Source organism: Nanorana parkeri, unplaced genomic scaffold (assembly GCF_000935625.1).
Source record: "Nanorana parkeri isolate BGI_ZX_2015 unplaced genomic scaffold, ASM93562v1 scaffold359, whole genome shotgun sequence".
Lineage (NCBI taxonomy): Eukaryota > Metazoa > Chordata > Amphibia > Anura > Dicroglossidae > Nanorana > Nanorana parkeri.
Window position 1 is genome coordinate 256,078 of NW_017306627.1, and position 21,236 is coordinate 277,313.

Below are 21,236 nucleotides of genomic sequence, written 5' to 3' on the forward strand. Positions count from 1 at the left end.
TCAGCTGTTGTGTTCACTTGTCTCAGTGTTGAATTTGCATGCTTACCATGTCTCACGAGTTGTGTCTCATACAGCTGGATAAGTTTTAGAATCCAAGGAGGATGATGGATAAGACCAGCTTCTGCTGTCTGTTTCTGTATGGCTGCCTCCAGCTCAGGATAACCAGCTTTATCCAGAGTTATTCCAGGGAACAAGTCATTTATCAGACTCATAAACAATGGCTCATCCTCATCCACCTAGCAGCACAAAAACATTTTACTGTATTAATGTGTTTAATGTTTATAATATATGCAGGTTTTTTTGTGCTATTTTCAGATTCTTTCAGCATTATATAATGAGTACATTTCCTGTGAAATAGCAATCTTGTCAGTGTTTTTAAACAACGACTTGTGATTAAAAAAAATAAAAACTCATAATAGTTTTAATATATGCCACAAAGCTAGCTTTTCTAACATTTTGCCATATAAGCTGAAATGGTGACACCTTACTTTTTGTCTATTGCTTAAAAAAATGAAAAAAAACAGTGCATACAACAAAATGCCGTTACCCAAAACAACCAAGCAGGCTTTGCTTTACTGAAGTCGGGCCAGTACAAGTGCAAGAAGCCCATTGTACCATCTAAGTGCATGAGGTTTCTAAAATTCTTGAGCACACTATATTTGCAGAGGTAACCATTTATTATGGTTCCTTTCCTTTTATAACACTTATACAACATATTAGCTAAAGGGGTCGGGTGTATCTATCATAAACAATCCTTGAAGCATAGTATGGTATCTATGTGCATCCAGTGTGAGGGATCACATTTAATATGGTGTAATTGTTCAGAAAACCCCTATTGAAACTGACTCACATTGCGCCAGTCTGAATACATGTTCCACAAATACATATTTTAAAGGTTAATGAAGGCATGGCAAAGGTCAAACAAGACTAAAGTGTAAAGGATCACACAAGATAACAGTCTTTCAATACAAGTTATTTTAACTTGATATGATGATATATACTGAGTGGTAGACCTTTTGGCCTTTACATGGTACAATCTTTGTTCTCAGTCCAGACTGTACCTTAACACCTGTGGTACACCTAATTCATGCCTGTAGGTGGTACAATTCCTTAGTGATAGCAGTGGCTGGAGCAAATTATTTTGCCCCAGCCACTAATGGCCAATGTAACTAGAGATATTTTCCAACATAAATGATGAAATCAGAATATCACTGGCTTCTGTCCTAGAACTGATGCACTTTCTTCAAAGCCCTTTAGATGCAGGAGGGAAACAGTAAGGTGGGCAAAGTTACTGGGTACATGAAAAGAAAGGGAGGAATATGGCATACTTTAGGTGTCTTCTTTTGCAACAGCAGGAACATGAGGCGAGGAAGACACTTTTGGGACCCACATAAAAATTGAACAACTGCAAACAGAGCCCATAGTGACATCACTTTAAAGGAGAACTATGAGGTGAGCGATTTTCACTCAACCTCATAGTTTGAGTCGACGTGTGGGAATGAAACTGTCTCGCGTCGGCTCAATAGATCTGGAAGTGAGCGAACACATACCGTTGCTCGCTCACTTCTCGATCATGTCCCTGCAGAGAGCCGTGACTATCACTCACGGCTCCCCACAGGGATTCCCCCACTCCGATCCTCCAGCACTGACTGGCGGAACGGACGGGGGAGATGCATCAGATAACCCTTAAGTATGTTTGTGGATTGCACAGAGGCAAAGTATGTGCTGTAGTTGTGCTTTCTTTTAAAATGGTAAATACCTGTATAGCAACAATTACAGTGTAGAGATTGAAGCATAAACCATTTCTTTGTACAGGAACAAGAACAATGCAAGAAAAGTGGTTGAGGTTATAATATTGACTATCACGGATGTAAAATTCTGGGGATGAATTTTGCCTTAGGCATAGATGACAGCATAGGATGGTTGACAATTATATTTTGTTACTGTATATTCTATAGTCACATAGCAAAGTTAGACATAGTAACTCCCAAATGTCATAATGAGGATCAAGTCACTAACCTGACATTAGAGGTTTTAGAGTAGTTTTAGAGTAGTTTCTAGCTTATCAACAATTTTTTTTCATTAAGATTAGTTAAAGATTCCGTTATAAACAATCATGCCATCAGTAACTGAATCATCTGTTGGCAATATAAACTACTATGTCATTTGGCTGATTTACCACTTATATACGTATCTAAAAGAAAACCAGTGGAACATACAAGTTTTGACAGATTCATGTCACGTAGAACTCTCATTACTACTGTCTTCTCTGGCTCTTCAGGATTGGATCTTTTCACCGATCCCAGAGTTCTTAGAACAGACAGGATATTCCGCAATCCAAAGTCATAATGAACCTAAAAAAAAAAAGTGGAACAATGTATGCAATACTTGTACTACGTCATATTTACCCAAAATTTGATTAGAATATGTGCACCTTTTATAATCACAGTTGATAGCAGGACCTGAACTTTTTGACTGTAATAGGAATTAATTTTCTTACCTATGCAAGAATTTGTAATATGTGACAAGTACATAGAGGTCTAACAATTTACATATATTGTAATTATACTTGTCACAGCATTGCACATACACCGTTCATGTTGGCAAAATGTAGGCATGGAAGAATATAACAGACGTAAGAATAATACATTCTCAGTGCAAAACTAATAATGAGCAAAGTTTCTAGTTCAATATATTTTAGGCAAACCCACCAAATCCTAGTTTGAAGTTAGATTTAAATTACTAATAGTTTGCATGCATTTCTTCACAAATGTAGCTAATATCCAGCCTAACATTTTTTTAGTTTTGTATTGAGCAGGAATGAGTTACCACATATGTCAGAGGCTCTATTGGGGAAATATCCCTTTCTTTCCAGGCCTCCTGGCAGCAGATTAGGAAATAAGAGTAAACTTCCCCAACAGAGATACAAAAAACACTTTTTAGTGCTGTCAAAAGGGGTTAGGATCTGTCAATTTGTTTCTCCATGTGTTTCCATTATAGCAATTTACCTCTACTTTCAAGTCTTGTGAAACTCTGTATGTCAAGCAATAAAGCTGCCCATACACCTTACAACCATTGCACGACTTTTGTTGTGCGATGGTTGTAAGGTGATTAAAATTCCGTACGAACTGCCCATCTTGGACAGGCAGATTGTACTTGCGATCATCGCAAGCCCTCCCTGTCGAGGGGAGAGCTTGCCGATGAATGCAATGCTGAGCAGGCGGTGTGCGCTTACAATGGCCGGTGCGCCTTTCGATCGCGCTACCAACCCAGCGAAAATCGTACAATTTTCGGCGGGTTTTCTAGCGTGCTAGTAAGACGAAAGTCGTGCGACCATACAGTAAATGCGGTTGCACGCTGCCCATACACCTGCCGATTATCGTACGATCGCGGGATCACCTGCGATTATCGTACGATAATCGTCAGGTGTATGAGTACCTTTATGGTATCACCAGAACTAGGATTGAGGGGAAATCTCCCCAAAGGGGGTACAGTAAAAAGAAAAGGAGAGGTTTGAACTTTTTATCCAACCAAAACAAAACTATTGTATGCGTACATGGTTGTGTGACTTGTCAAGCACCAAGCATTACAGCTATTTCTACTTCTAAAAATGCTAGTTGACTGGCTGTTATTTTAACTGACTGGCTTAAATTTTTTTGGAGTTGCTGAAGTAGGTAGGTCAGAAAAAGAGAAAAGTCAGAAGTTCCTATCTGCCTGCTTTCTCCCTGTGATTGAACGTATTGAAGCCAAAGGGTCAGCACAACAGCCAAGCAACAAAATCATCAGAATGAGATCTAAGACAACCCTCGTGTTTCTTTTAGAATAGTGTCACAATTTCATGGATTTCTGTTTGTTTCACCTACCTGCTTTGATAATTGCTCCTCACACAGCTTGTACAGTGTGTAAAACTTACGACTGAGGATTAGGTTGTCTCGGAAACCAGCACTGGCTAGCTTTACCCTCATAATGATAGCGCGGTCTGGTACCATCATAGCCACTGTGCGGAATTGAACTTTCAAATTCTCAGGAAGTTCTTGACGTCCTGCATAGCCTGGATTCTATATAACAAAATTAAATTTTATAAACAAGTGAACATCCCAAATAATTGCACAAATTTGCCACAAACATGCCATACATTTCAAAAGCGAGTCTGTACTACTCTATATGTTTTTGATGCTTTAAAGCAGTGCTCCCCAACCTTTTTATCGCCGCGGACCGGTCAACGTTTGATAATTTTACCGCGGCCTAACATTGGCGTTCAAGTGGCGAAGCAGTTTTGAAGGTTTCATTGCCTCATTAGAGAGCTGGTCGCCGCAAACTATGCAGAGCAGTTTTGGTGTGTGGGAATCACCTGTCCCGATAAATCCATATTTCAAGTAGTACTCATGGTATTGTCTGTTAAAAGTTACATGTTTCTGTGATGTTGAAGGCCCTTCTTCTGTCTCTTCACTGGGCCTTTTCTTTTTCCCAAGGAAACTTTCTAACGACGTCTGTTTCGTACTAATTTTTGCTAATTTGTGGGTTAAATTTGAGCAAACACAATATACACGTACACCAAGCACTGTTAAACATGAGAAAGTACCTGTGAACAGAGAGAAGAGCGATACACACCTTCTCTTTACCAAAGCTACAACGCCACTGCCGCTTGAAGCCGCTCAGCTCCAGACGTCACCTAAAACCGCCCCGATATCACGATATTTTGCGCATGCGCGGTATTGGTGCGGCTTTAGGTGACGTCTCTCAGCTCCCGGTTAACCTCTCGTCCTGGAAAGTCGGACAAACCCGAGAGAAATACACCACAGTAAATAAAATGGAAATAATTTAATGTTCCTTGGGCGGCCCGGTACCATTTGATCCACGGACCGGTACCGGTCCCCCGGCCCAGGGGTTGGGGACCACTGCTTTAAAGTATTCTCCAGACATTTTCTCAATGACAGTAACTTGGTTCTCTTAACAAAGAGCAAGTGGGTTTCCAAACCTGTGAATGCTCCTCTGCTGCAAAAAAAATATTAGACTGAGAATATGACACGATCTACTCCAAGCAACAAACTAAACCCAGATAATTTCCTGACTAGCAGGGCGTCCCCTAATGGGTTCCAGAAAACAAACAGGTAGCCTGTGTACCTTTTTAGCATTTTGTCAGCAGTCAGTCTTTATACCCAGCAGCAGTAGGGTCCCACAGCAGAAAGGCCAAGAAAAAGAGCCCTGAGCATAAGCCAAATCCTGACTGAGGCACCTGGCTACCAGGTAAGATGTGGACCTGTGAATGGAGGCTTATTCCCACCCAAAGCTTTTCAAAGTCCCCAGGTTCCAGGACCCAGAACAAGACTTAGGATTTTGGGCAAACAACAAGATTGCTTTCTCCATGTCAGACATCAACCCCATGTGTAGGTAAAAAAAACCGTAGCTAACAGATATACATTATCCACAATCTTGCCAGCCAGTATCTCACTATATATATATAAACAAACGGCCGGACGGTGGCTTCTTGAATGTGAGTGTGCACACGAGCAGGAAATCTGCTTGAAAGGTTTACATACAAGCATTCCGGCGGCTGTAGAGCGTGTGGGTGTGCACCCCCCTCCCGCCACTGCAGATGCTGTGCCCGGTGCAGGCCTGGGACCGGTACAGCGTCTCTGTGACCAGAGATCAGATCAGCATACAATCTCCCTCTGATCTCCCCGCTGGTCTCTGAATGCAGGAAGTGATGTTTATTACATCACTTCCACATTCAGCTGTCATTCCCAGCTATAGAAGTCGGGGAGAAGCTGGTAAAGCAGATTTGGGGGCCCCTATGTGACATTAGGGGTCTTAAAGACCCTTAATGTTTCTATAAAGAGGACCTGTCACTGTATATTGGCAATAAATAAAGTGAAAAATAAGTATAAAAAAACTAAAGTTGGGGCGTGGCCAACCATGGAGGAGTAAAGCCGCACGGATTTGAGCTCTGCCGATCCGGGGCCGTTAATCAGTGGACTATCCTGATCAGGACCTACCTTTTCTTCTAATAAAGTTACAAAAAAAAAATCACACAAAAAAACACACAAAAAAATGTTTAAAGTCCCCCGTCCCCACATACACGCGCAAACATGTGCCGGATGCGCCTATGTAAAAAAATTGATGATTGCTCCTATTGCGCCGAACATGTTACATATGACTGCGAACGTCAGAGTGTGAACAATAATTCTAGGGTCATTATTCACTGTTAACATTAAACTTAAGAGCAGTAAAACGTTTAAAGCGTCGCCTATTGCCAATTTTGGGTATGGTAGTTTTTTGCAATTTTGCAGGCATGCACAATTTTAAAGCTTAACATGTTTTGTGTCTAATTACCCAACGTAACCCCATTTTATATTTTACCAAAAATGTGGGTAATAAATGTTTCAAAACATAACGTCGGAAAAATGTTTTTTTTTTATTTTCTGTACTTTTTTCGTTCTATAGTAAAAAATAAAAAATCCAGGGCTGATTAAAAATTTCCAAAAGAAAGCTAAATCTGGTATAAAATTTGTTATTTTCAGTACAGAGTTGCATGATTGAATAAATGTCAGTCAAAGTACTGCAGCGCTGAATACTGAAAAATGGCCTGTACAGGAAGGGGGTGTAAACACTTCAAGTGGTTAATAGTATAGTTTGTAAGCTTCATTTACTGCAGTACCACTTGTAGCAAAACACTTTTTTAGGCAATATAAAAAGGGAGATACAATAGCCACAAATTATGTACAATGACTGTACAGTGCAAAGACAATAGCCACAAATAACATACAGAGGAGTGAGGCGTTGAAACTCAAAGCAGCCCTTAAAGCAGTGCCCAGCTACCCACCTCCCATGCCCAGCCATGTATTGCAGCTTTGCATTCCAACTGTTTTTGTACCAGCTGGCGAAAACAGACCCCCTTCCTCTACTTAATGGCCTGAGCAGTCCAATGGTAATGTTTTCCCACCCACCATCACTATTTTTTATGGGGTTTTTATGGCTGCAGGTGACCCAATGTGCTTGAGGTAATAGCCTGCCTTGTTGCATGTGTTATGTCAGAGAGGACATTCATCGCAGTGGGGGGAATTTTAAGTTCACTTTTACTAAAATGAATCAGACCTGGACAAGTGAGGACTACCAAATACCAACTGCAGATGTTGCTGTTAAAATCAGCACAATTATTTTATTTAAGTTTAACTAAGAAAAGCCCAAAACACTTTTCACTGTTATTCCCACTGTTGCTTCCACTGCTGCAAACATTTTTGCCTCCTAGCACCTCTAATCTGTCTCCTCTCTCCCCTCTACTAAATAATAAATTGATCACTCTGTGCCTCCTGTATCAACATTTGGCACTGTTCCTACTACCTTGTGTCACTACATTCAGGCATGCGTTTGTTGTCTTGGGGCCAATTTACCAAAAACCTGAGGCACAATGTCTGTTTATTACTAACCAAGGAGTGTTGAACTTTGCTACAGAAATACTCCCAGGTTGCAGCTCTCGGATACACTCTGACTGGCATCTTTTCTTAGAGCTTAAAAAAATGAAATTGCTGACAAAAAACCTGATTTGTGTTTACAAACTTTGGTCTATTCCACCAACTCAGGTACTGTCCTGCCTGTGCTTAATTTTTTTCACAACAGTATTTAACCAGTTGACATCCGCGGTGTTAAACCCCTTCCCATCCAGGCCATTTTTCAGTATTCAGTGCTGCGGTACTTTGACTGACATTTATTCCATCATGCAACACTGTACTGAAATTAATTTTATATCATTTTGTGGGGACAGATAGAGCTTTCTTTTGGTGGTATTTATTCACCACTGGGTTTTTAATTTTTTACTATATTAAGGAAAAATTACCGAAATTAAAAAAATAACTGTTTCTCCTATATTAAATGATAAAACATTTATTATTACACAATTTTTTGGTAAAATATAAAAGACAGGGTCACGTCGGGTAAAAAGACACCAAACATGTCAAGCCTTAAAATTGCGTGCGCCCGCGAAATCTTTAAAAAACTATAATACCCAAAATTGGCCACAGGCGACGCTTTAAAAGCTTTTAGCGCTCATCAGTTAGGCCAGAAAAACGAGCACATATAGACGATCGGCAGGCTATAGAGCCGCCGATCGTCTATATGTGAAACACCTGGTAACGGGTGTTTGCATTGGTCAGGTCTTTTCTGCCCGTGCTGCAGTGCCGTCCGTCCGTTCTTTTTACAACGGGCGGACGGCAACTGGTTAATCTACTACTCTGTGATTCCTATTGTAGAAAACACACTTGCCATGTTTGTGCATGCACAATTTGGACTGTTCTATCTGGATACATTAAACTACCACCTTGCTGCTGGTCATTTTTTTCTGTCTCTAGGACAGTATGCTTTTGTTTTAGTGTAAGTGTAGCCCCCATCACCTTCTGTGAGGTGGCTACTAGAAATGTAGTGATTGCCAGAGCTGTAGTCAGTCTGGCTGAATTATAGTTGGTGTTTATCTGGTTAATTTAAGGTGTTCTGGCATTGATTGTACCTACCTGGGTGGAGTGTGACTGTGCTGCAGTGTGGGACATCCAATGAGGGACACTGTGAGTGTATGTGCAATTCACCAGCCAATCACTGGGTCTGCCTCAAACAGTGTTGCATGCTGGGTAAGTGCTTATATACATATACTTGAGGGAATTGCCATGTGCTAAGTCTTGTGCCAGCCATGGATTAGTCCAGGTTGGGGTGCTGTCCAGCCTGCCCCTAGGCTAGGCCTGAGGCCTGGGGGTAGGGACACTGGAGTGTGGGAAAGGTGATGCTAGGCCTCAAGTCCAGAGGAGGCCTCTGCTGTTATCAAAGGAGGAGAACCAGGAAAGCGCATAGCTGCTGAAGGTGCCTGGAACATAATGGACCTCAGGAGCAAGTCTAGTGTCTTTCCTGCTGGGGATCTGTGCTCATCCCTGCCCATCTGCTGCTCAATTTTCTATTCAACTGTGCTATTAATGGATCTACACTGAGATGCTAAAAAGGGGCTGGTGAGTCTGGAGTCTATGGCTGTACTGCCCTGGATGTCTAGAATCCGTATTTCCTCTCTCCCAGTGTGAAGATGTTAATAAAAGTTCTTCAGCATTATACTTCTGGAGTGGATATCAGCTTTCTGGGCACTAGAAAAAGGATAGTTAAATGCTAATGGAGCAGCTGAATAACAAAACCCCTAGACCAACTAGTGATGACCCAGGTTATTCTGGCAGCTCCTTCGGGGGTGAGCGCTACAAAATAAAATACCTGCCTTGTGTCTAAGCCTTTTCCATCTTCAGTATGTAAATAAAACTGCTTTGCTGCTTGTTTTTCTTAAGTGTCTCTGAGATGATACACTTGAATTTCAAATGTAGCAAAACACCCTCCTTGTATGTGTTTTCACATTTAAGCCTGTTCTCCCTGGTCACATCCATTTACTGTCCTGGTGCTGGCTTATTTCTACCAAACCATGCCTAATGTCTATAACTATAAAACAATTTTTGAAAAAATGGTTATACGGGGACATGGCAGGAGGCTGTGGTGCACCTGGGGTGAGAGTGTGCATCGCTTTGAGTGTACAGTGCATTGATATTTTGATGAACAGACTGTCAGCAAACTCTGCTTGATTCCCTCTAATCACCTGGAGCCAAAAATTATAATGAAACAAAAACATTTAATAGAAAAGAAGAGACAATTGAAAAGTTAGCTATCAATCAGTTGTTGTGGACAGATATTGGTCCTTAAAATGATTTGTGGGTGTACAGATTTGTGCACCTATGAAATTGTACCTCAGTAATGCAATTAAAAAAACTCAAGCATAATTTGTTAAAGTAGATGTAAACCCAACCACTAAAATCTCAAAAAAATTTAACATTATAATATCCCTTTGAAAGCCTATTTTTATTTCACTTCATAGATTGTCATGAAAATAACAGCTGGTGATACTGATACAAAAGGTACTTGTTTGGGCACTTTTGTGCTATAGGGTGACAGGGGCAGAGCCTGAAAATCATACTGTCATATGCTCTCCCAAAGGAAACTATAATCTTATGTGCTAATGTACATTGCCTAGGGAAATTTCACTGTTGTCACCTTTTTAAAAAAAAGGCCTGTGAAAAAAACAATCACAACAATAAATATGCCTTGTGAAAAAATACATGCACCCTATTGTCACTGAAGTACACATGGACATACTGTAAATAGGTGTGCATGATATCAGCAGCATTAAGATGCAACAAAAGATGGAAAAAAAAGGTAAAAACCATCCCCCACAATTATTTAAGATAACCAATTTTTTGCTACCTTCCCAATATTCAGTAAGGGTTTACATTTACTACTAGACCTGCCAGTGCCTACAAGACCTACACTAACCTCTCTCTGTGTACTTTATCAGCACTGCTGCCTATGGTTTCCTATAAGAGACAAAGCACATTGCCTGCTATGTCCCTATCCTTTATAGTGAGGGGGCTGGAGTATAAAAAAAAACCTTTATTGGCCCTTCTAAGCCAGCAGACCTAAGTTCATAAGTGAGGCAGTGCATTATGGTTACAAACATTGTGGTCTGGCAGATTCCTACATTAATTCCCCATGACTGTGAATGTTGAAAATGCAGGATTTATAAAAATGAGCACTGAATTATATACATTTGGATTAACGGTAAAGCTGACAGAGGAAACATTAATAAGCGGTAATAGGTGTGAGAAATTAATTTGTATTTCTTTATATGTATATATTTGATAACATGTTGCAAGCCACAGTAACAGGTTATATTCCCTTATTATGAACAAGATCTTCATAGTATCATAGTATCATAGTATTTGAGGTTGAATAAAGACATTAGTCCATCAAGTCCAACCTATTAGGATCTCATTCTAGGAGTACCCGTACCCCTGTATATTACGGTCCCTTAAGAAATCGTCCAAAAGTTTCTTGAACAATTCCACATTATTTGCTGAAATCACCGCCTGTGGCAGTGAGTTCCAGACCCTAACTGATCTTACTGTGAAGAACCCCCTTCGCCCCTTGTGCTGGAATTTTTTTTCCATCAATTTTAGGTGATGGCCTCTAGTTTTTGTAACGGAGTTAATTTTAAACAGTTTATCGCTAATGTTGCTACCACCATTAAACATTTTGTACATGGAAATCATATCCCCCCTTAATCTCCTCACCTCTAATGTGAACATGTTTAAATTTAGTAGCCTCGTCTCGTAGCTCTGGTCCTCCATACCCCTAATTAGTTTGGTTGCCCTTCGCTGGACTTTTTCCAACTCAAGGACATCTTTTCTTAGTACTGGTGACCAGAACTGGACCGCGTACTCCAGATGAGGTCGAACCAATGATCTATAAAGTGGCAAAATTATAGACTTGTCCCTGCAATACATCCCCTTTTTAATACAGGACAAGACCCTGCTAGCTTTGTTTACAGCAGCCTGGCACTGCAAACTACCTTTCAGTTTGTGGTCTACAATGACCCCCAAATCCTTCTCCATTTCTGACTTCCCTAGCGGCATCTTGTCTTTCACTGTTTTGAACTGATATGCAAAATGTGCCACATCCACATATACTTACCATGGTTAAAAATATACCAAAATCTCTGTCCATATCAACAACATCACCATCCGTGAATATAAATTGGCTCTTCTTATTCTTCTTGCACTGTAACACTATGTAGATCTGCTGTGCAGCAACAGAAAGGACAGGTAGCTCAATACGATTAAATTCATCAAAGCAGCCCCATGCACCGGATTGTGCCAAACCTGTGCCAATTACAGTTTAAATGAGAATTTTTTTATTTCACAGCAAAACATTAAGTCAAGCTAGTGTACAGTACTGATAGCCTAAAACATTAGAGTGCAGATTTACTGATAATTTTTATGGGAAATGCATCAAAACTATGAGCAACCAATACCAATCTGAAGTGAAGTGCAGCTGTGCAATTAAACATCTCATTGTTTCCTACAAGAAATGTTGACTGTTTATCCTTTGCAGGTCTTTCAAAGTATTCAGGTATTTAACCAATAAACTTCACACCCACCAGAAAAACAGAAAATAACAAGCTTACATGCCAACTATTTGTGCAGATATATAAATAAATACACTAAAAATTCGGTCTTGCCACCAGCTGATATGCATATTCAGATACATAATACAAAAAATACTTTGTTACAGCCCTCATTCAAACCTCTGCAATGCAAACTTGCACTGCAGTAGAAAGCCCTTTCATTTGAAAGGGCTGCCTATGGTAGCTGAATCGTACTTAAGTGTGTAAATAAGTGTGTGCAGGTTTTTTTTAAATTGCATTGCACTACACTGCATGATAATAGTTTACCATGTGATGCCTAGGAGTGTTGGAGTACCATTAAGAAATAATGGCACCGTATTATACAACATTGCAACATGCAAAACAGGATGTTGAGCAATGTGCTCCCGCATCCTATAGATGTGAACGGAGCCTTAATAATTATATACTTATAAATGTAAAACAAAAACAAAATGTAGGTCTAATTAAAATTGTTATAACAGTTTTAAATAAGAAAATGAATTGATATACAGTACCTAGTTACTAACCACCTGTATCTATATTCATTTCAAACAGAAATTTAAAAAGAAACTGCCTCACAAAATATTTTTCAGTTCTCCTTGCTTTCTCTACATTAGGCTGACTGAGAGCTTATGTTGCAGGTATAGGAAGAATACATTCTAGTGCATTGAGAAAGAGAAGCTACACACAACTGTTCTTCAATTACAGAGGCCAGAAGCATTGGGGCAAGATAAAAGTGCTTATTTACTAGGCAGGCCAGTGCATCCCCAAGAGATCCGCAGATTGCAATGGTGAGGATGGTAATGTATTTTTACTTATGCTAAAGGACATAAGCAGAATATTCACAAGGGTGTTGCTCAGATTGGATGATGGGAGTCAGATGACCATTACCTCATTTGCTAAGCTAAGGGAACATTCCCCTGCAAAGTGAAAATTCCCTTGCAAATGACATGAACATGCACATATGTCACATATTAAGGACTTAAAGGAATTAATATAAAAGCCTAAAATGAAGACTATTCATTTTCTTACTAGTTTATACTGGTTGCTCAAAAAATTAAAAAGACAGCAACATTAGGGCATCAAATTAGGGTAAACAAACACATATTCACACGTATTTTTAGTTTTTAATATATGTGCGCATTATATACACATACACGCTACACCATATGAAAGCACTATTCACTGGCTGAAAATAACCTATTTCCCATTAACAACATTACCACCCTCTGCTATGTGACAAATCTCATGGCCATTATATTTAACAGCTGTGATTTTGCCTGTAGAGAAGATGCACTGGGGATATATGAGAAAATATAAAACTAGATAGTCTTTGTACTCATTCTATTGGGGGTGCATTTTTATGATAGCATGACCTTGGATCTTTCTGTTCCTATTTATAACAAGGAGATGGCTTTCCAGTCAGTTCATAGTTTAAAATCTTAAATACTTTCAAGCAGTCACACTTCATTTTCCTTTACATTAGAATTCAGAAAGCACTGAATAAAAAAAATGATTGCAGGACTTGTTAACCCTTGTAACACAGACGTGCGATTATCAGCATTATTCACTAGGGTCCTGAAAAAAGAGTTCACCCAGGCTTAGTGACACAGTATATAAAGCTATTGGTGTCGACAACTAAATATAGAAAAGTAAGGGTATAATTATATTGCACTTTGAGCACTGCATCATATTTCATGAAGCAGAAAAAATCCCCCTATACAGTATTAAATTGTTCTTACTATCAAATAAGATTATTTGTAAAGGAACAATCTGATATATTTGATAACATAATGTAGAGAACAATATTATGCAGTTAACCAGAGCAACCAAAATAGAAATTGTGGCAGCGTTACTGGACGGACTATTGTATATTGAGGCATTTTTTTTGGTAGATAGGCCTCATCTATCTGGTTACAAGTAGGAATTTTAGTGTAGCTGAAAATCATTAAATGGTGCATTTGTATTAGTTACACAAAATGGATCCCTGTTGATAAATAGAATATCCTGTTGGATTAAAAAATGAGAACTGTACATTTTTAAAGAACATGGCTTAATACTTTGTTTCCCATGCTTTAAATTTACAAATCTCTTACTGAGAAAACCACCAGCAGTACTTTTAAAATGGAAAACAGCATTGCAAATTCTGCTTTGTAATCATCTTCAATACAGCAATTTAGGTATATTCAAATTAAATGGGCCATTAATTTATATATGTGCCAAACATTTCAGATTTTCTTTTCCATGTGTTCTAATTTGTCTAATTAAATCACTTTAATTTCCATAACTAGAGACAAAATAAACAGCTCCACACTGACCTGTCATAGATTGCCATCTACTGGTAACAGTCAGTTGGGAGTTGTAATGTTGTGAAATGTGAACAAGTAGCTACTAACAGTTGCGATACTGCTGAGGCCGATTATGATGACAATATACAAAGTTTGTCAGAGACTTGGGGCAGCTGATATAGGGCATTATTTACAAATCTCTTTTAAGCTTTGATATTGAAATACTATACCTTTGTATATACGACCCAATCCTCTGTAGTCCATCTGGTCAGAGCAGTTGAAAACCACAACATATTTTCCAAGACACTTGCCCATATCCTTTGTTGTCTCAGTCTTTCCAGTCCCAGCAGGGCCTGCTGGTGCTCCACCCATGCTCATGCCAAGAGCCTGGGATAAGGTAATGTAGCATCTGTAAAGTTCAACACAAAATATATATTTCAATATGAAAAGGCAAACAGCTAATAGACAACATAGTTTTACATATCTTTTAGTAGGTAAAACATTTTTTGTTTATGTATTTCGTAAAGGTATATTTAGTTAATTGCTTAGAGTTGAGCTTAAAGGATATTTTTCCATTACACACTGCCGAAAAACAGGGGTTATTCATTATCACACAACAACAAAAAATACTCTTACTCCTGGCTGCTGGCTACAGTTCTGGATGCTCCAGTCCTAGCCTTCCTGCTGGACTTGTTGCCTCAGCCTATGGCTCAGGCCCCTAAGTGTGATAGACAGGCCTTGCACGCAGTCCAGCAGGTCTCCTCTGTCCGCTGCCTCTGCATAGATAACCTGATTGCAGTCTCTCTCTTTTGTGGACTTAACCCATCTGTTTCTAATCAGACTCTTAACTTGTGCTACCTAGACTGGTCTCTTTGGCACCCTTTCCTTGCCAACAATTACTTTTTCAGGGTCATTTACTACATCTATACATAGACAGCCTGTTTCTGCCACAATTACAATATCCTCTACCCTACTAATAGTGCATATCCATGGAAAAATACATTACTGAATCAGGGATGAAATTAAAAATGTGAAAGGGGATAGTTATCAGCCCAGATATATGAAGAAGTGGTGACAGTAGAAGAATCAATACTCTCCTGTTGACCGAATGGTAGCCTGCTTTCCATGAGTGCGCTTTACAAAGAGTAAAATAATACTACAAAATATTAGACAGTCTTTAATATGTGTTTTTATGTAGGTCAAGCACAGGCACGTGGACCCAGCAATGGAACCAAATTAATAAAAGATAGCAGTAAGTGGATTGTTGACTTAGAGTGGTGTTACAAGCTTGAAGAAGGAGAGCAACAATTACGTTTTTTATGATTTTTTTTGTGAATTTGTGAATGATATAGAAATTTAAAAAAATCCAATTTTGTGTTATTTTTCTTTTTTATGATGATCTAAAAAAAATGTTTTTGGTTTGGTGCAGCATGGTGAGAACTGTTTGGGTAAACTATGTCACCAATCATTCATTTCCTGCCATGCTAAATACTATTGATTGCTGGGACTCAGAGCATGCAGTGTTTGTTCAATACTTATTGTATTTTTAACTGTGGATATGAAATGCACAGAACTACTTTAATACAATGACAAGTGATACTTTCACATGTACTGTATATTCTATGTGCTATCACAAAAAATTACAAGATTCTTTAGACTACAATGCACAATAGAACAGTTTTGTACTGCTTACATCCAACATATTATACCTGTCAGTCAGAGGGGTAATGACCAGCCTGTCAGTACACCCCAAGTACTCATTGCAGTAGCTGAATTCCACATCTGTAATCTGAATGATGCATTTATCGATATCTTCAATGAAATAAAATCTGGACTGCTTTTGCCATTCAAAATCTGAAGCTGATCTGATGTTCATTCGAACCTGGAAAGCAAAAAAAAACAAAAAAACCACAACAATGCCATCTTGCATTAATTACTGAATAACTGCATATTATGTTATATTACATCCCTCCTTTAAGCCATACATTTATTTACTGTACATTAATAAGCATTTCTTACAAGAAAAAGATCTGTACTATTAAAAAACATCAGGAAATATTTAGTAATATTGGGATTAAATACTGGAAAAGTCACTTACCAAATCATCAAAGATATCCTTCTGGTGAACATGGATGGTGATTAGAGTCTCATATTTAGTTCTTTCTATTTTGGTCAGATCTTTTGTTGTCATATCAATCAGATCATTCAGCAGATCAAGAAACTTCTGATTGGTTGATTGCATAACCTTTGAGAACAAACATTTGAAGGTATAAGGATTATTATTTGCTCACTCTAGCTACACAAATTCACAAAATATTGCTGTTGAATATCTGTGTCTTTGACATGACAGCAGTTTTACTCAGGTTGATGTGAAAAGAATAATACATTAATTTTTAGAGTTCTCCTAACTGGAAATTATTATTAAATTATTATGCACTGTACAGTATATTTGGCATATAAAAGTACCTAAATAAAGTAAGTTTTGTCTTTTCAGCTCAGATCACCAAAGCAAACATCAGACAATTATATTTTACCTTTTTGTCTGTTTTGGACATATTTAAGGCTTCTTCAGCATCTCTTGTCCAGATCATCTGAATTCCCAGCAGGCCAACTTGTGCAGGGTACATGGCCTGGAAGTCATACAGCTTGAAACCCGAATCACTGATGGCAATGGATGCTTGTCTGATTATGTTGTGAAGAGTATTCCTAACACCATTAAGAAGAAGACCAAGCCATGTCTCCACATTTCCCTAATACAAAAATAACACACATATTAGGAACTATAAGCTACAAGTAGCCCCAGCGTCCAGGATTATCCTATACCTCAGAGAATTGTATGTAATAGAGTTTCATCCAGTATAAATTTAGCCCACCTGGACAGAATACCTGGTTTGTACTGGGTTCTACTTTTCTCCCAATCGAACATATAATGGTCTAGTTGTCTAAATGACAGAGCCAGGAGGTATTACTAGCTAAACGTTTGGTAGAGGAAAAAGCACATAATATAACACAACCACATGTTTTAGAGGGAATATCGCTGGATAGGTTTCTGCTTAAAAATGCATTGCTCTCAATTTTTAAAGCTCTTCATAGTTTAGTCAGAAACCAGCCCACTAGGAATATCTGCCAATTAGCACCCTGATTTAAGAGTTATACAGAACTTGCTTGTACATTTTTTGGTATAAAATAACTTAAACTTGAAAATCAACGGCTTTCAAACAGTTCCCAAGCTGGAGCTTTATTATGCTGAGGACGCTGAGAAAGGCAGAACAGCATCAAGTGCTGTTTTAAACTCTAAAAAACAGCTGTCCACTGCAACTTAGAAGTTTGGTATGTGAAGTTTGAAGGATTTTACATTTTTTGTGTAATGTGGAAAACACTTTTAAGGTCAGATGTTGTTTGGCATCATTAGTACATATTTAGTATAGACAATGAAAAAGATATTATTTTATAGCAGGCGTTCAAGTACTAATAGTCACAGATGTTACCTGAGCATTGACAGGCTCCAATAGGTTTACTTTTTCCCGTTCTTGAGATTCAAAATACAAAATCTGGTCATAGTTCTTCTCATGAAAGCCTACTCTATTAACATTGTCAAACAAACTCAGGAGATGAGCCTAAAAAAGAAATACATTATTGTTAATGTCTTAACTTGTATTAAACCCAACATTTTTTTTAGCCTTCAAAAGGGCTTATACATAATGGATTTATGCATAGAGCTCATTTTAGCATAGAGCTGGTGTCTGCTGGGTGGTAGCTGTTTTTAGCAGTGTTTCACACTGCAACAACACAAGACACCATATACTTTTTATTAGTTTTTTACTTTATTGGCAATGTACACTCCATTCAGGCCCTTACACTGCAGTGCAGTGTACTACGCTGCACTGACCACCAGTGCCATCCAGTGCATCACACCAGCTCTGTGGTGTAAACACAGCATCTGGACAATTTTTTTTCTGTGTGCCCTTGTGGTAACTGGCATTGATCTAGTGAGGAAAAATGGCAGCCACCACAACTGGTGTTAATAAGCTCTAAAGGCAAATGCACTATTTGCGCTGGAAGGGAATTCTCCCTTTGCTTAGTCAATGTGGTGAAAATTGGTAGATTATAATTAAAATGAAGTGTTTTGCTAATTGTAGTACTTCTAATGTACTTTGTCTTCTTACTTGTACTGCTTGTAGTTTGTACAATCAGACAAGCAAAGAAAAGAATAAGAGAGCATATCACTGCGGCAATTAATGGAAAGGTAAGTGTAATTAATGTTTCTAAGCATTGTAGAATGTGCCATGCAAGTGATTGAGTTCTTTTCAGTTTCAAATTACAGATATAATAAGTATAAACTTGAGAGGTGGAGATGAGAGAGCTGGTTTGATGGCTTGTGAAGCTTCTTGGATATGTTAAATCTCTAAACCATAAAATTTGTTATCACGGTTAACTTGAAATATCATTGCATAGGAGTTTCAGTTCACTTTATATTTATTTTATCTTATTTTTTCTTGTGTTTAATGATCATGATACAGGCTGAAGTCTTTGCTGCACCTCAACCACAAGTGTCTTTGATTGGGATAGCTGGGAGCAACTGGACTGCCAGTAGGGTAGGTTGAGTATATTTAAACCTGTGTTTGACACGTTGTATTTGCAAAAACCTTTTCAGGTTGAAATGCTTATCAACAGAAACAGTCTTCTGACACAGTATGCTTTGTTTTTTTAAAGATGGAATTTTTTTTTAAATTATTATTCAAGGTGTGCTAATCATCCATTTTGGATTCAGCATTGTATATGTGTATGGGTACCCTGGTCTTACACCCAGTTTGGATTCATGGAGCGAGCGTAAGCTGGCTATATTTTGTTCACTTTCGGATAGTCAAAAATATTTCTTATAATAAGCATTAATTAAAAATATGTTTTACCTGAATAGTGTGTGAATCTGATGCTTGTCCAAGAATTTCCAGAAGAGCTGGGTCTGAAACAAAGAAAAATCGAGGGAAAACCAAACGCTTCTTTTCCAGGTATCCAGTGAGGGATTTCTGACACATCTCCAGCTGTTCAAGTAAATGTGGCAACAACTGCGCCAATGTTTCATCGCCAACACAGCACTGGACTATATTAGTGTTCTCATGAGCCCTCTGCATGATCTTCTGCCAGGATTTATCTATGTTCTGGAACCTCTTTGCCTCCTGAAATGAGTAAAGTGACAATACCATCAACATTAGTTCATGGTATACCATTAATATTTAATAATGATGGCATTACCAGTTAGGTATTTGTCAGTTGTTCAGGTTAGCATCTAACCATGCTTTTGTTTACAGCAAATATCTACTCATTTATATACCCTCCGAAGCTCTTCAGAAGATGTAAAGTGTGGAAATACTTATGTCTTCTCCTCCCAGCATCCCATCATCATCACAGAAACAAATTACACAGGCAATTTAAATTGTTTAGTAGCATAAAACGCACCTCTCGTTAACAGACACCTTATTTGATAGCACATATATTGCCTTCTTGAAGTACATTTCTTTTAACAAAGTAATTAAAAATCTCATGTATAGTTTAGTCCTCCCTCTGCCATATTTTGTAGCATATCATTTGTTATGCAATTGTTTAGAATCCCTGCCTTTGAAATGTCTGCAGGTTTTACTTTGTGTATCATCACAGTAATGCCGTAATTCATTTATCAGATCAATGAGTACTACATATATTGTTAAATAGAATTTTAATAATTAGCACTTCAGACCACTACATAATCAAAATGTGTAAATGTAAAGTCAGTCTGGTCCAGTCACTCAGTAGTCAATGAATACAACAAATTAACTTTCAGTGGCTTAAAGTAAAGCTATTGGGGGTGATTGCAGGCAGCTGGATCAGACTTCCAGCTTATAAGCTGTCAGTACATACAATTTAGCTTCTCATTTTCTCCTTTATTACCACATGGACCACCCCTGAAGTAAATATGCAAATAGCAACTTTGAGGTGGTTGCAATTTGCACAATAATATGCAAGCATCCCCATCTGACATAACCTAGATCTGTTGATAGGTCACTCAAAACGTGAATACATTGTTCCATGGGGACACCCGCCCATGCCGGGTGTTGTCTACTACCAGGGAATAAACGAAAAGCAGGGGGTGCTTCAGGGGTAATGTAATGGTAAATGGAATTTACTGACACCTTAGTCTGTTAGCAGTCTTACTCTTCTGCCTGTTTAATATCCAACCCGCCAATTAAGTCAGACAATTGAAATGTAAAGCCCAGCTAAAGATTTTTAAACTTTGATTAGGGACGAGTTAAAATTTCTGTCATGATTTTATTTCTGTCCATTACTCCATTGTGTAGATGTTGCATCATTTCCTGTGCTTGGGATGCCTGTTCAATAATTAAGGGGTAGAGGCATCAACATATAAGAAAGGAATATACAGCAATTAAAACATTGTCGGAAGTAATAACTCTTTCGGACTGTACTAAAAATTACAGAGAATTCCTGATATTTCCTGTCTTAACAGAAAGTGTAGAAAACTATCCACAGTAGCAACAAAAACAGCAATAATATAATAAAATGAGATCTGTCCCACAGTTCCATAGAAATCTATGGGGCTCTACTGCGCATGCGTGGACATGAAGTGAAGCAGCCAGGGTGATGGATGTAAATATTGCAGCGACCTTGGCGGTGAGAACTCAATAAATATGGAAATTGGAGGGGGTTATGTTTTAGCTCAGAGGGTTGGGGGCAAAAGGGTAAGGATACTTTGAAAGTTTCCTTACGCTTTAAACCTAACGTCCTATTTGTTGTTATGAACTACAACCAGTCACTTCCTGTAAAACACCATCTAATAAAGTCCAATATATTTTGCTTATGTAATATTTAACAATCTCCATTGTCCAAATGAAAAGGCTTTGCTTTTAAAGTCAGAGGTCTAACAATTGTTAATTAAACTCCCATAA

General features: G+C 38.4%; 1 protein-coding gene across 1 annotated transcript in view; it reads right to left on the reverse strand.

The window, feature by feature from the left end:
• LOC108788892 (dynein heavy chain 5, axonemal-like) overlaps positions 1-21,236 on the reverse strand; it is a 237,649-nt gene that overhangs the window by 145,322 nt on the left and 71,091 nt on the right. Inside the window, exons 36-45 of the mRNA XM_018558793.1 lie at positions 19,209-19,475; positions 17,787-17,915; positions 16,833-17,048; positions 16,397-16,543; positions 16,008-16,180; positions 14,529-14,707; positions 11,539-11,726; positions 3,864-4,058; positions 2,220-2,354; positions 47-236 (exon numbers count right to left, since the gene is read on the reverse strand). Of these exons, the coding sequence (XP_018414295.1) occupies positions 47-236; positions 2,220-2,354; positions 3,864-4,058; positions 11,539-11,726; positions 14,529-14,707; positions 16,008-16,180; positions 16,397-16,543; positions 16,833-17,048; positions 17,787-17,915; positions 19,209-19,475 (1,819 nt within the window). The remainder of the gene's footprint in view (positions 1-46; positions 237-2,219; positions 2,355-3,863; positions 4,059-11,538; positions 11,727-14,528; positions 14,708-16,007; positions 16,181-16,396; positions 16,544-16,832; positions 17,049-17,786; positions 17,916-19,208; positions 19,476-21,236) is intronic.